The sequence below is a fragment of the Podarcis raffonei genome, chromosome 15 (genome assembly GCF_027172205.1).
Source record: "Podarcis raffonei isolate rPodRaf1 chromosome 15, rPodRaf1.pri, whole genome shotgun sequence".
NCBI lineage: Eukaryota > Metazoa > Chordata > Lepidosauria > Squamata > Lacertidae > Podarcis > Podarcis raffonei.
The window spans coordinates 33,213,285-33,229,624 of NC_070616.1; the positions used below are offsets into that span (position 1 = coordinate 33,213,285).

General features: G+C 46.4%; 1 protein-coding gene across 7 annotated transcripts in view; it reads left to right on the forward strand.

The window, feature by feature from the left end:
• ROBO3 (roundabout guidance receptor 3) overlaps positions 1 to 16,340 on the forward strand; it is a 354,058-nt gene that overhangs the window by 293,624 nt on the left and 44,094 nt on the right. For all 7 annotated transcript variants that reach the window (XM_053367474.1, XM_053367476.1, XM_053367477.1 and 4 more), the window contains one exon: positions 14,883 to 15,088. In XM_053367474.1, the coding sequence (XP_053223449.1) occupies positions 14,883 to 15,088 (206 nt within the window). The remainder of the gene's footprint in view (positions 1 to 14,882; positions 15,089 to 16,340) is intronic.

The following is a 16,340-nucleotide window of genomic DNA, read 5'->3' on the forward strand; positions in this document are numbered from 1 at the left end:
AATGTATGTTTTTTGTGACTTAGAGGGGATTTTTTTTTTTTACAATTAAGTAGTATACAAATTCTGTGAAATAAAATAAAAATGGATGGGCAGGCATAAACCATTACAGTGGTACCTCGAATTACATATGCTTCAGCTTACATACGTTTCAGGTTACAGACTCCGCTAACCCAGAAATAGTACCTCAGGTTAAGAACTTTGCTTCAGGCTGAGAACAGAAATCAGGCTCCGGCAGTGCGGCGGCAGCAGGAGGCCCCATTAGCTAAAGTGGTGCTTTAGGTTAAGAACAGTTTCAGGTTAGGAACGGACCTCCGGAACGAATTAAGTACTTAACCCGAGGTACCATAGTATTGGCCTATTCAGACATTATCATGACAAGTTTCTGTTCCTGCTGAACAGGAAGTGGGGAAAGCTGTTGTAACAAAGAGGATGGCATGAGCCCCTGGTGTGTTGACAACCATCCATTCTATGGTTTGAACCTGTTACGCCATTATTATTTTTAAAATGTAAGAGGGTACCCTAAGGGTCTCTGGGGGGGGTTGCTATTCACATTCTCTTCCATCCATATTTTTGCATATGATTCACAACTATTTTTTACTGTCATCGCCCCATATTTAAATCAACATCTTGCCTTTGTATCTAACCGAAAATAATGAAATACTGCTACTAACATGACCCGCAGCGTCAAACTGAAAAATAAGTTGATGGAATCTTAAGTAGTTTATTACATTAGAGCAGTTTCTCTCCTTCTTTTAAATGCATATCTGAGAAAATAATGATGGGGGTGGCAGCTGGGGGAAACGAGAGGATAAGAGGGCAAGACTAAAACAAATTTCAGAGAGGCATATTATGGCCGCTGGGCTGTGGGTTGGGTGTGATGACCTCAAAAATCCCTTCCAGCTCTAAAAGTCTGTGATTCTAAGAAAAGACTTCTTATGTACATGGGCTTTGCAAGACCCCCATCCCCAATAATAACCTCAAGAATCTTTCTCCTGACATTTCACTAAGACCTACAAGGGTGGGGCTTCATAGGATCTGTCCATTTGGGTTACATGTGAGCATTGAAAATATCATCTCAGACAAATCCTAGAATATAAACAACCAGGATAGTATTTTTCTTATTTTTTGCAGGAGGGGGCAACAGGCTCTGCAAAATTAGATCTTGTTGGTTTTTCTTGGGTAATGGAGAACTCACCAAATCCAGCTTTAGCCCTGCATTCATTAAACATAGATTCTGACCTCACCATCTGACATAAAGATTTAGTGTTCTTTTAACTGATGTCCAGACGTTTGGTGCTAGCGTGTTTTTGGAAATCTCAGGCTGAGCTACCCCTCAAGATATGGTTCAACAGCATTTGGGATGTAACTATCTCAGAGCGACTAACCTGGCTTAGAAGAGTAGCAAAAGGTATTGCTTAGAGAGATAGCTTTGTTGACGCACCTTTCTTTTATATGTAAGGGAAGAAGATAACAATTCTCTCCCCCCCCATCAGCTCAAATTTGTCTGTGGCGAGGCTATATTAACCATTAATGACTTAAGAACATGCTTGAAATGACACTACGTACCCAATGCAATGTTGTTGTTTTTGCGGAGATTGTATTATATAACTAAGCTTGTACCCAGTTATTAAAAGTTTTATTATTTTGGAAAATTAAATTTTATTGAATAAAAAGAGAGAAAAGATATGGTACAGTGGTACCTCAGGTTACAGACGCTTCAGGTTACAGATGCTTCAGGTTACAGACTCCGCTAACCCAGAAATAGTACCTTAGGTTAAGAACTTTGCTTTAGAATGAGAACAGAAATCGTGCGGCAGCCGCGGGAGGTCCCATTAGCTAAAGTGGTACTTCAGGTTAAGAACAGTTTCAGGTTAAGAACAGACCTCCAGGACGAATTAAGTTCTTAACCCGAGGTACCACTGTATATCCTAAAGAATGATACCAGTGTGCCATTCATTGTCAGTAGCTCAGTCAGTAGACTATAAGATTCTTAATCTCAGGGTTGTGGGTTTGAACCCTACATTGGGGAGGGGGAATCCTGCACTGCAGGGGGCTGGACTAGATGACGCATGTGATCCCTCCCAACTCTACAATTCTATGAGTACCAGTTAAGAACATACCTCTGCTCCCCAAAATACTGATCCATTCAGAGCTTTCTGAAAAGGGAGGAAGTGACCAGCCATTTCTTTAGTTTTGTCGTCCCCTAGTCTCAGTGTTAGTTTGGCCATTACCTGGATGAAGGACCCAATTACCCTCCACACCTTGTTGGACTCCAGCTCCCATCGGCATGCTCATTGGTCAGGGATGATAGAAGTTGTAGTCCAAGTTACGGACACCCACAGGTTGCACACCCTTCAGCTGTTACCTGGAGGAAATTTCACACCAAGTCACTGAAGAACCTTTCTTGAGCCCTAAAAGTAAAGGTAAAGGGACCCCTGACCATTAGGTCCAGTCGTGGCCGACTCTGGGGTTGCGGCACTCATCTCGCTTTATTGGCCGAGGGAGCCAGCATACAGCTTCTGGGTCATGTGGGCAGCATGACTAAGCTGATTCTGGCGAACCAGAGCAGCGCACGGAAACGCTGTTTACCTTCCCGCCAGAGCGGTACCTGTTTATCTACTTGAACTTTGATGTGCTTTCGAACTGCTAGGTTGGCAGGAGCAGGGACTGAGCAACGGGAGCTCACCCTGTCGTGGGGATTCGAACCACCGAGCTTCTGATCGGCAAGTCCTAGGCTGTGTGGTTTAACCCACAACGCCACCCGCTTCTTGAACCGTAGCAGTCCCCTTTTCCTTCTTGCTGCTAATATCATTTTGTCTATGTTTCCTTGGCAATATTCAGATGCCTGGAAATCATAGAAGGGGCTTGGCTTGATCAGAAAACCTTTCACTTTTATTACAATCACTGGAAAGAAATGGAGGGGTGGGGGGAGGTTCAGAGGGAAAGAGAAAGAATAGCTGTGTAGGCAATTTCCTTCATTACCACCACCTAACAATAGGACTTGGGGGGGGGGCTTCTCCCCTGCCCCCCCTGCGCCTCCCATTCTCCCAAGCAAGCTGTGCTTAATCAAAATCAACAATTATTTAATGAAATGTTGTCAAGTTACGTAGGTAGAAGTGGGAGTAGTAGGAGGGTGGTGGGTGGAATTTCATGGCGTATATTCGTAAATAACAACTTAGCTATGGAAAGAACAGCACAATCAAATTGCTGTCATGCTGGGCATTTTCTACACTGAGCAGGGTATGCTTTATTAAGAAGCCATCTTCTTACAAATCCAATATGGTGCAGGGCAAGATGTCATAAGAGGCATGTGTTGGTAACCTCAAGACTTGATTACTGCACTGCGCTCTATGTGGAGCTACCCTTGGTCCAGGGTCTCCAGTTTTGTGAGGATACACTATCACCAGCACATTAACTCCAGTGCTCAAAAGCCCGCACGTGATGCTCATACATTCCTGGGGAAGGTTCAAGGTTCTTGTGTTAATTTGCAAGGCCCTTAGCAATTTGAGCCTAGGATACCTCAGGGGCTGCCAATCCCCTATATCCCTGCCCAACCACTAAGGTCTCTGCAGATGACCCTGTTAATGACTCAGATGCATGACTCATATCCACCAGGAGCTGCATGTTTAGAATTGTGGGCCCAATATCATGTGATTCCTTTGCAGTTGAGATCCGTATGTACATAAAATAAATAAATAAAAATTAAAATCAGAAACAAGTTATTCTGAAAAGATGCATTCTTAATGGCCTGCATTACCCTGACAGAATAGAAAAGTTATTTTGCGGGCGTTACAGAGAGTTGGGGCAGGGCAATGCATCAGTAGCACCATGGACAGCTCCAGTCAGGACCCAGCCTGCAGCTTTAACATGACAGCAGAGCTCAGATGTTGTTTCAGCAACAGCTGGCCTCCGACTGAGCCTCAAATAGAAGCCTTCAGCATCCCAGTAGCTAGCTCCATCTTCCATGAGAGGAGCACCTTCATTTAAAGGGACAGAGCCTGCTTTAGAAGTCATTGACTTCTGTAAAACGAGAGAGACCATGGCCTTCTGAGCTGGAGTCCTTAGAGTCAGAGGAGAGCGATGCAGCCTCCTCAGGCCAAAGAAATACTAGCACTACAGGCGCTTCTTCCACAAGTGCTGCTCGTGTAGTAACACTTGCGCTACTGGTCATGGCCCGAGAGGGGTTCTCTCCCCACCCTCTGAATCCCCAAACTGAATCCCTGGAAAGAAGGGAGATCTGACTAGAGAGTCATTCCAAGGGCTGGCCCTGTCTAGAGAGCTCAGAAGCCACCATATCCATTCTTGTGCCAAATAGGCCTTGTTGAACCATCACCTTGTTGAACTGGTGACCTGGAAATGAAAGGCTTTGTACTGCCTCATTCCCCTACCTCTGAGCTTCTCCCCAGGGAGCAATCCTCTACTCTCAACAGAGTCCTCCCTTCCACCCTCTCCATTATTATTATTATTATTATTATTATTATTATTATTAAACAGAAACACCTGATCCATTGGCAGCAGACAATTGGGAGGGATTAATAAGACAAAGGAGGTTGTAACCCTGAAATCCTCATTTAGTTGCAGCGTCGCCAGCTGGGTTTCTACGGCAACAAGAAAAGGCACACACTTTCCAAAACTGCTCCAGCTCACGGGAGACATGGCTCTGTGTGTGTGTGTGTGTGTGTTGCGCATTGACACTTCTTCGTGTGTGTGTGTGTCCACATCAGGCACATGATTTTGCCAGGGAGGCATCAGTGAGTGGACAAGTATCTGTTGCCACCTTTCAGCGTCAGCACAGAAGAGCTAAATCACGCCTTATCTTCCGCCGCCCTTCCCCCGACACTCAGGGAGGAGGGAAAAGGCAGCTGGGACTTGTGTACAATCTCGTGGGTTGCACCCACATGCCATCAAATATGATGTCAAGCCGTTTGTCTGCTGCGTGGGAGATTTGGCGGGGCAGGAGGGGAGGACGTGCTGGCGATCCGTCTCCTCGTATGAGCGGCGGGCGCAGGGCCCTCATGCTGGAAGCTTGGCAGGTGCGACAGATGATCCCTGTCTGAAGCCAGCTCCTTTGCCTTGATTGATTTTCTCTCGCCTCCCCCTCCCCCTCCGCCCCCTTGTGTGCGCTTTCACTGCTGATTGTTACTGGGAAATTCAATTGTGTGTGAACTCTCGAGCGCCCTTTGTCCGTTCGCTGCTTCCCAGTCGATAGAGAGTAATTAGGGTTGTAAATAATGGGCAGAGCCTGTGAGCTCGCTGGGCTGCTGGGCAGATGTGAAGCTTGGCCACCTCTGGGGTTTTAGTTTCAGGGGATTAGAAGGGGGCAGATCTCTCATGTATGCAGCATAGAAAATCTAGCACTGATGCCCTCTCCCCTTGAGTCTTGCTGCTAAGGAGGGCAGCAGATCAAGAGCAGCTTTCCCCAGCCTGGGGCTTTCTAGATATTGTGGACTCTTATTCCCATCAGGCCCCAGCCAGCATGGCCAGTGGTCAGGGACGATGGGAATTGCAGTCCAACAACATCTGTAGAGCAGCAAGTTGGGGAAGACAGCACTAGGGTGAAGGATTGCAACCATCGGGAAGTGATGTAAATCAAGGTGGCATTTCAGCCTTACAAATTTAATATTATTGTTATTAAATATTGCATAATGTTAAATACAATTTCTTTACTGTTTGGGAGATAAGGAGGTATGTGCAGTTAAAAAAGCCCCTTTCTTGAGGAAGGGCTGTAGCTCCATGATAGAGTGTAACCTTTGCATGAAAATAATCGCGGGTTCAGTCCAAGTAGGAGTAGGAGAGACCCCTTCTGTAAAGGTAAAGGGACCCGTGACCATTAGGTCCAGTCGTGGCCGACACTGGGGTTGCGGCGCTCATCTCGCTTTATTGGCCGAGGGAGCCGGCGGCCAGCATGACTAAGCCGCTTCTGGCGAACCAGAGCAGCACACGGAAACGCTGTTTACCTTCCCACCTATTTATCTACTTGCACTTTGACATGCTTTCGAACTGCTAGGTTGGCAGGAGCAGGGACCAAGCAATGGGAGCTCACCCCATTGCGGGGATTCAAACCGCCGGCCTTCTGATCGGCAAGTCCTGGGCTCTGTGGTTTAACCCACAGCGCCACCCTTCTGTTCGGTTGCCATATTTCAAAAAGTGAAAATCCAGACAAAAACGTTGTTGCTTTTGTGTGTGTTTTTGTGTTGCCTTTTTTTTTTTTTTGCAAAGTTGTTGCAAAAATCTCCAGAACTGACACTGCCAACATGGGTTGCCATATATCCGGATTTTTCCGGACATTTCAGCGATTTCTGCTCGGACGCTGCTTCCGACTGCAGTATTCCAGGTATGTCCAGGAAATTCTGGACGTTTGGCAACCTTACCCTTCTGAAACCCTAGAGAGCGGCTGCCAGCCCGTGTAGACAGTGCTGAGCTAGATGGACCAATGTTCTTGACTTGGAAGAAGGCAGCTGCCTGTGTTCCTCTGTGTTTTCTTTCATGTCAGGGAATGAAAAACTGCACCAAGGAGATTTAGTTCTCTCCTGGCTGTTATGTTGACTCAACGCTTCACAACGGTATCCGTTTACCGAGCAAAAGCGTTGGAAGTCCCAGACAGTTCAGAACAGCATCAAAACCTTCCTGTGAAAAGGGGAACCCAAGACAACACAAGGAGTTCAAAGGATGTTAAACCCGACACCACATGAAACTCCCCATGAGTCAGAATCCCAGATGGGGGTGGGGGAGACGGCTTGCCCTGCTCTTCTCCAAAGAGTTCAAAGCCATTTACAAATGGTCCTAGGGTGGTCATTGCTGGTCATCTCATGAGGTCCACAGCTCACTCGCTCTGCCCTCGGTCAGCCTCCGCATGCCTGCCTGCCTTCCTACTTACAACAGTCCTGGGGTGTCACAAACACAGACTGGGGAGCCTCAAGATTGGCAGCAGGGGAGTGTGGAGAGAAATGGGGTGGGGGAAACCCTTAGAAAGGGGAAACATCATGAAGTCTAAGCCCTTCACGGCCTAGGACCCTCGTACCTACAGGACTGCCTCTCCCGGTATGCCCCACGGAGGACCTTAAGGTCCATAAATAGCAACACCCTAGAGGTCCCGGGCCCTAAGGAAGTCAGATTAGCCTCAACCAGAGCCAGGGCCTTTTCAGCACTGGCTCCAGGCTGGTGGGACGCTCTGTCTCATGAGACCAGGGCCCTGCAGGATCTGATTTCTTTCTGCAGGCCCTGTAAGACAGAGTTGTTCCGCCTGGCTTTTGGCTTGGAATTAACTTGATCCCCTCCCCCCAGTGTGGTGTAGTGGTTAGGAGCAGTAGTCTCGTAATCTGGGGAACCGGGTTCGCATCTCCGCTCCTCCACATGCAGCTGCTGGGTGACCTTGGGCCAGTCACACTTCTCTGAAGTCTCTCAGCCCCACTCACCTCACAGAGTGTTTGTTGTGGGGGAGGAAGGGAAAGGAGAATGTTAGCCGCTTTGAGACTCCTTAAAGGGAGTGAAAGGCGGGATATCAAATCCAAACTCTTCTTCTTCTTCTTCTTCTTCTTCTTCTTCTTCTTCTTCTTCTTCTTCTTCTTCTTTCTTTTTTCCTTTTTTTCCTTTTTTTCCTTTTTTCCTTCTGTGACGGAACTCCTACTTGGGGACTTCCCTGGCTTTTTTCTGGCCCACGTAGGACTAGTCTGGATAGTTAGCCTGGGTGAAGACTTGACGTTTTCATCCCCAAAAAAGTTTTTGAGTTTCTGCTGAAATGAGGCTGCATTTTAATGTTATATTTTAATCTTGTTTTTTAAGTTGTATTTCAATCAATTGTTTTATATTTTGTGTTAGCCACCCTGAGCCCGGTCTTGGCTGGGGAGGGTGGGGTGTAAATAAGATTTATTATTATTATTAAGTGCACTGTCTGACCTTGGCGTGATAGTTAACTCTTAATGGGAGACCCATGGAAAACTCGGGAGGACGGAATGGGATGGAGTATATTGGAATAGAGCAGAACTGGCTGGCTGGAACCCCGGGGCACTCCAGACAGCAACATTTTGTTGCAGCCTCCACTTGTTCTCTTGATTCTCCATCTCTTACCTCTGCCTTGCAGTTCCCCTACCCCTCTTCACTGTCTGTCCTCATGTCAGTTTGCTGACCGAAGGATGTAAGGACGATATTTCAGCTTCGATTTATGGCTGTTTCTGCAGCTGGCTGAGGCCAAGGGTGCCCTCTTAATCCTTCATGCCCTGCTCTCTGGCCCCCTCCCTCCCCTTCCACCCCCCCTGCCTCCTCCATTTCCCTTTCCTCTCGCCGCTTGCATGACTTGGTATGCCTCCGTTCAATAGGGCTCTTATTTAGTGTCATTTCTCATAGTGTCAGAGCAAGCTCCCTCCAAGCGCATCTGATCAATGGCATTGATCCACAATAAAACTGGCACCAATGTCAAGCGTCCGGAGAAGCACAAGCGCTAAGCACTTCTTAGCTAGGGCAGGCTCGGCGCTGAGTTCATTAGCACAGCCGCTGGCTTTCTCAGACAAATGAATGGCAGTCCCATTAATAACCAAGTCTTTTGTCTGGAAGCTTGTGTTTAATTGCACTGTCCATAACTGTTTTGCTGTGAACGTAGATTCAGTCTGTTATGGCCGATGGCAGAGGTGGCCAACACAGATGTTGTTAGATTCCAGCTCCCATCATCCCTGATCCTTTGTCATGTTGGGTGGGACTGATAGGAGTGGTAGTCCTAACACCATCCAGAGGGTGCCAAGATGACTACCCTTGATCTATGGTCAGGCAAACAGCGTTGTATTCGGCAGTAGCCCTATTTAGAGTAGACCCACTGAAATCAATGGATACGACTAACTTAGCTCCATTAATTTCAGTGAGTCTACTCTAAGTAAAACTTAGTTGAACACACGGAGAGGGGAGAAGGCAGGAGCGGGCCCACTAGCCTTGCTGTAAGCTCCATATGTTCCACCAGACCTCCAAACAATGGGTTGTGTCCAGTGCTGGTCCTGCTCAGAGCATGTGCGTTGATATCAATAGGCATGGCTAACTTATGGACTATTAATTTCAGTGGGTCTACTCTGTGTAGAAGTTAGTTGAAGATGACCCAAGTTGTATGGGCTCTTTATATATGACCCCAGACTCTGCAGGAAGCCAAGTCTCCGACCACATGGAGTGAAGCATCACATATACAAGCTGTATGTACATGCCTGGGCTCAGTTCAGAGGTCCAGTGGAACACATGGAAGTTGGGGGCAAGCCCAGTGGACATGATTCCGCTCTGGCTCTGTGCATTCAGTGAAAACAGATTGTTCAGGGCTGAGCAGGGCTAATAAGACTGTTAGCTGACATACACTACTTAAAGGTGGATGAGGTTTTAGGGGAGGGGTAGCACCTCTGGGGGGGGGAGGGAACTATCTTTCTTGGGTAGTTTGTCCACCTTTGGCCCCCACCTGCACTCAGCCCTCGCCTGTGGCTCCTAGAAGCTGTCAGCATGTGATGGTGGCCACACCCTGAGAATGGCTTTGACTGGTTGGCTAAACCAGGTGAGAACAGCTAATGGGTCTCAAACCCTCAGTGAGTTAGGGACTTTCCCTGCATGCAAAGACAGGCTCTGGCAGATTGAGAGGATGAGACCAATAGTGAGTCCAATGGTCAAGAAGATGGTTTTTGCACATACTGTAGAGGGAATTGAGAGGCAGATGGGGCTCATCAACCCAGGAAGGTAGCCCATCTAGAAGAAGGAAAAATCTGATCCTAAACCTCTGCTGCCTTCTGTGATATCTTTGGGAGAAGAAATGGCTACACAAATCCAGAGTGGAGTCCCTAAGATGGTTGGATGGCATCTTGGGTGCCTTCTTCTGGCAACTCCTGCAGCCAAGCTGTGCCAACTGTATTGCTCTGCTTTCCTTTGGACCACATCTGCGAGGCCAAGAGGAGGGTCTTGTCATCCAGGCAGCCCAGGAGCTCCATAAACACTGCCCAGGCTTGTGCCCTCAGTAGGTCACTTTGGTGCTACTAATGCAGTGGTTTGAGTTCACTCCTGGAGGCACATTCCATTGTCTCTCAAGACAGATGGACGTCAACAACTACTTAAAGGGTTGGTTTGTGGCGTGGCTGTCAGTAAAGCTTCTGTGCAGACCTCTGGAGTTGACAGATAGCTGTTAGTGCACCAAGAAGTCCTCCCTAAGGCCCAAGTTACCCATTACAACTACAGTGTAGTTGACTGCTGCATGATATTAGTAACATGAAAAAGTGGCAATCGCCCCAAGGTTGCCTTAGATTAGTTACACCATACGTCCAGCTTGTCAGCTTAGACTTGCCTTTCTGAGTTCTCGAGCAAAGCTCTTACCCATTGCCTGCTAGCTAAGATCCATTTAACTAGATATTCTGTGGACTGACCCTGTGACCTTATGTTTGCAGTACATATGCTCTGCCACTTATCTATGGGTACACAAGTGTGCAGTCACAGACAGCATATTGTAGGTTCCTCAGACAGAAGTGACTCTACCACAGGATAGATTGATGGCCACAAGATGCAATGATGGCGGACAGCTTTAGGCAAATTCGTGGAGGATGAATCAATAGCTTATTCGTGGTTATGTAGATCCTTGTGCTCAAAGACAACAAGCCACTGAAGACCAGTTCCTGAGAGCAGCAGCAGCAGGAGAGGACTTTGCCTTCATGCCTTGCTTTTATGAGTTTAGCAGATTTTGGTTTGGCTGAATGTTGTGGGAAGGCAGGTTCCGGGCTAGACGGAACTTGGGTTTGAGTCATACATTCTTATGGAATCTCAGGATTCAAACCCACAGCCCTAGAGACACACAAAGTGAGAGTGCAAAACCTAAATGAGCAGACCTTGCTTTCTAGGATGCTGCTACAGTGGAGATGCTTTGCTGCCAAAAGGAGTCCATGGCTGCACCAAAAAAACCATGCATCCACTGTTTCCTGGGGCTGCAATGGTACAAAAATGTGGTTACAAAGCACAGATCCACATGGATCGTCAGGATTTTTGCATTGGGTCACCCCAAATTCACCATCAGATCACATAGCATGTCCATGGCTACAGCCTGCACCAAAAAAATCACGCATCCATTGTTGTGTGGGGCCGCAATGGCGCAAAAAACGTGGTTACAAAGCAGGGATCCACATAGATTCTCAGGATTTTTGCATTGGGCTACCCCAAACTCACCGTCAAATCACATGCCTGTGGCCACAGCATGAACCACAAAAATCATACATCCACTGTTTCATTCAGAATATTTTTTTTCTTGTTTTCCTCCTCTAAAAACTAGGTGCATCTTATGGTCAGGTGCGTCTTATGGAGCAAAAAATACGGTAATTTTCAGTGCTCATTCTTCAGTTGGTAAGGTGCTTTGTTTATTGCAAGGCTCATAGCAAAATCAAGGCAGAGGCCAAGAGCCAATTTCTTAAAGATCTTTGTATCCAAAATCAAATAGAACTTGGTTCCCAATAAGCAGGAACCAATGAAAGGCTGTTTCCCCCCCAAAGCTGATGGATGAGCACAGCAGATTAGGTAAGCAGAAATCAACAGGGGAGTGGATATGATGAGTGCATGAATGATGGCCCCATTAAATTACCGGGGGGGGGGGCGGGCGGGCAAAACCTACCCCTGCAGTCCCTACCCATGACATCTTCAGCATCTCCAGCCTGTACATTATGTGTGGACATCTGAAGAGGACAAGTCTGTCTTGCAGGCTTCCATGCAGGCTGGAAACCCAATCCGGCAAGCAACACACAAATAAGGGGGGAGGGGGTTAGAGCTTAAGAAACGCTCTGATCCTCCACTGACGGGTGCAGTATATGAATAAAGATGACAGAAGCTTTAAGGCAAGTTTCACTCTTTTGCTTGATCCGCTTTTAGGAAAGTACACCGCCTAATCAAGTAGCGAAGTATGTAAAGCGCATTTACATAACTACAATCCAGAGCAAAATGAATTTCCTTTTTTACGCAAAAGGCACAATGCGATTCTTGCAAATTAGTGGAAACGTTTCCCAACATCTCTTCCTTTTTGTTCCCTAATTTTGTGTGCCGAGTCTTGTCAGGCAAATTCCTCTAGTGTAAACAACGCAGCAGGCAGAAGTATTTAATAACAGCCAAATTGATTTCTCATTACTAGGTTACTTCTTAGCGTTTTGTATCACTGCACCGATACGGATTTCTCTTATTGTGTTAAATAATAGGCAAGTCCATAGGAAATGATTTATGGTCTTCCCCCATGTTAATTCCACATGGGCACCTTGTCTCTGAATAAGAAATCTCTTAACGTGTTTCCTCTCTCATAACAAGCAATTTCTGTGTAAAACGTAGCCTAGTAATGGCTTCACTTTGTTTGTGATGACAGATAGGCAGAAGAGAGATGGGAAAGGAAAGCAAGAATTATGCCTTTCAACGTGCAAGCAAAGACGAAGGCTGTTTTCCTGCAGAGTTAAGCCTCTGGAACTGTGTGTCGTTGTGGGTATTTGAGGAGGGGTCCACTGTTGATTCCCTCCCAGACATTTTTTTGTAGTTCTGCAAATCTTGAGGTTCCCCCCAGCCTGCTAATACCTCCCTCTCATGCATGGATGAATCCATTTCAGCTACATAAGGAGTGGCACTCACAGTGTGAACATTGGAATTAGAGGGATTGATATAAGATGCTTGGAGCAAACACTGGGAAGGATGCTGCCTTCATGTTTGGCATGCAAGAATCCAGCTCCTCAACACTGTGGAAAACACAAGGCTGAACCAGCTAGACTTGCTGCCTCTTATTATTTCCTAGTCTGTTTTTGGGGAGAGGGAATCTTCTGTGTATTCCCTCTATTAGCTGTGAGAGGAAAGTTTGCACACATAATTTAGTAACTCGCCGATTTCTTTCCTGTGCCTTCAGAGCAGGCAGGTGATAGCTCAGATTAAAGGTTTGCATTGACACAATTACTGCTGCCTGTCATTCCCAGGCAGTACATCTCCAGGTAATCAATTAATACTTGCCTTTAATTGACTATTTAATTACGCGTTACTAAACAAGCTGATGGATATGAATCCCATCACCTGTAACTTTGGTGGCGGCAAAGGAGCAAATTGCAATCTGTCACATAAAAGGCTTATAAGATGCTGCAAAGATCACTTCCCTTCTGTGGGGGGGGGGGCGGGGGGCGGGGGAGAAGAACAGAAATACAGAAATGTCACAGCCCAGCGGAAATGAGAGCAGCCCATCACATGAAAGGAAAAATGCTACAAGTGTTGGTCCTGTTTGGTAAATAATAGGAAGGTACACCACAGTATAATACAGGGGTTAAGTACTTAATTCGTTCTGCAGGTCCATTCTTAACTTGAAACTGTTCTTAACCTGAAGCACCACTTTAGCTAATGGGGCCTCCCGCTGCCGCCGCACGATTTCTGTTTTCATCCTGAAGCAAAGTTCTTAACCCTTTATTCCTGGGTTAGCAGAGTCTGTAACCTGAAGCATATGTAACCCGAGGTACCACTGTACTATTGGTAGGGCCAACCAAGAGCCAACCAAGGGCCAACCAAGGGCCAACCAATTGCTGTTCGCAAAGGCTGTGAAGCTGATTAGCAATCAAACAAATTCCCCCACTTTGTTCATTTACAGCAGGGGTCAGCAGACTTTTTCAGCAGGGGGCCAGTCCACTGTCCCTCAGACCTTGTGGGGGGCCAGACTATATTGGGGGGGGGGAATGAACGAATTCCTGTGCCCCAGAGATGCATTTTAAATAAAAGGACACATTCTACTCATGTAAAAACACCAGGCAGGCCCCACAAATACCCTAGAAATGCATTTTAAATAAAAGCACACATTCTACTCATGTACAAACACGCTGATTCCCAGACCGTCCGCGGGCCGGATTTAGAAGGCGATTGGGCCGGATCTGGCCCCTGGGCCTTAGTTTGCCTACCCATGATTTACAGGCCTTTGTACCCTGCCTTTTAGCCAAAAAGGCTCTCAGGGTGGCTTACGGAAGTTCAGTTCTAAGGCTCAATCTGAAGCACCAAAGTGTGGTTTTGTACGCAATGGAGAAGCATGGATTTTATCTGCCCAAGATGATTTGCAGTTGATTTAATCTTCAATGGCATTTTTGTATTCCCAACATGATGCAGTGGTTCATGCTGGGAAGCACCTTAGTTCAGTGGGAGAGCATCTCCTTTGCGTGCAGAAGATCCCAGGTTTAGTCCCCAAATAGGGCTGGGAATGTCCCAGACTGAAGCCCTGGGAAGCCGCTTCAAGTCAGTAGATGATACTGAACTGGATGGACCAATGGTCAGGTCTAGTATAAAGCAGCTTCCTTTCTTCCAATGTTAGAGTGCCCAACTAGCACTGGGAAGAACTGGGTTCAAATTCCATGAAATTTACTTGGTGACTTGTACCATTTTCAGGTTAACCTACCTTGCAGGGTTATTTTGATGACCAAGGGGGGCAAGATTAGGAACAGAAGAAGGTCCCTGCTGGATCAAACTCAAGCGCCTCCTTAGGCCCTTTCCCCCACAGCAGCCAATCAGGTTTTTTTAGGAAGGACTACAGTAGTCCTGTTCCTTTGTGGATCGCTAGCAACTGGTATTCAGAGACATGTTGCCTTTATTGTATGTGTATTCATGTCATCCTGAGCATGGGATTAAAAATAACTAAGAATCACTATTTAATTAATAAAGAATAACAACCTAGGTATGTACCTTAACACAGCATCCATATGCAAGCTGCCAGGTTCAGAATTCTTGCCTTCATGATCTTGCTGTCTTTCACCCTCTCATTTCCCTCTCCTCAAATCCCAAGGTAACTTCTGTTGGAAATGTCTGCCTGCTGTAAACTTTTTCACCTGGGCTGCAGCTGAGATAAATGCATTAAATTTCATACGTGCCCTGCTGTTTTTGTTTTGCCTTGCTTTGCCTAATAGTGACCTCGGACCGTATTCCGCCTATTATTCGCCGAGGACCAACCAATCAAACACTTGCCATAGACTCTACCGCACAGCTGCAGTGCCATGTGACTGGGAACCCCCTTCCCAGCATCCAGTGGTTGAAAGATGGACAGCGAATCGTGGGCAGCGACCCTAGAGTGAGCCTATTGGACAATGGAACTCTACAGATTATGAACCTACAGGTATGTTTCTTGCTTCTCTCCACCTTAGCAGCAGACACAAGTTTCGGTTTCTTTTAGCAGTAGAACTGTTTTATTTTAGTATCCCTGCCATGCTCATAAAATTGACAAATTGGAAAGAGTGCATCCATGTTCTTGGCATTTCTTATTGTTGGACTTAAGAACATAAGAAAAGCCCTGCTGGATCTAGACCAGTGGTGGCCAAACTTGGCCCTCCATATGTTTTTGGGACTACAGTTCCCATCATCCCCGATGACTGGTCCTGTTAGCTAGGGATGATGGGAGTTGTAGTCCACTGTAGGAAGGAGTAGAACCCTGTACAAATGTGCATAGCCTGGGAGGTGATATCAGTTGGTTCACAGGTACATATATTGGGATGACACCCGCTGATTGACAAGTGGTTGACTCTATCCCCCTTTTCTGGCGCAGTTAGTTATCATTCCTCCCAGCAGATGCAATTTGCATCTTTAAATACATAGGTGCATTTAGCATCACATCCAGTTATGCCCATAGGATGGTACATCAGTGGTATATGGCCTGCGTGGCAATATCTGTGACAGCAGGTGGATTCATGTGCCCATCTTTTATGTGATAAAATCAACACGAGTTCTCTCCCTCGTACCCAGTGGCCTTGAGTTCATTTGAACCAACTTTGTGAATGCTCTGATGTGTGTCCAGATCATGGCTTGCTACTTCACGGTGAATTCTGCCCCTCCGGCAAACAAGCATCCAGCAAGCGAATGAATTCCACAGTGTAGTTAGGGAATGAATTGCTTGCTTTCATAATCGTGGTAAATTGCTAAGTAATGAAATTACTTGATAAAAAAGGGGAAGCCTGTAATTGCCTGATTCAAAACTGTATAGGAATTGTTCAGCCCTCCTGAATGCTGGCTCAGAGAATGGACTCATGAGCTTCTGTGTGCTTATTAAGACATTAATGTTGTTAACAGGCAGTAAGCAATTGCTTTGTTTTACTGGCTAAAAAACAGCTGAATGCAATTTTCTTGCTCTTAACAAAGTGAATATCAATAAACAAAGAGCCAAGCCAGCCAAATCAGTCCCTTTGCGACACAGCTGAGTCTGAAAACACACTTTGCAGCAAATTCCATTATGGGGAAAGTTATACATAACTTGTCGCTGGGAGCTTGATCATAATTAACCCTCTTTAACTGAACCTCTCGCAGCCACAATTCTCTTTAATTGTCAGCTCCTCTGCTGAAGACTCTTCCGTCTTCTTCCAAAGACTCAGAAATCT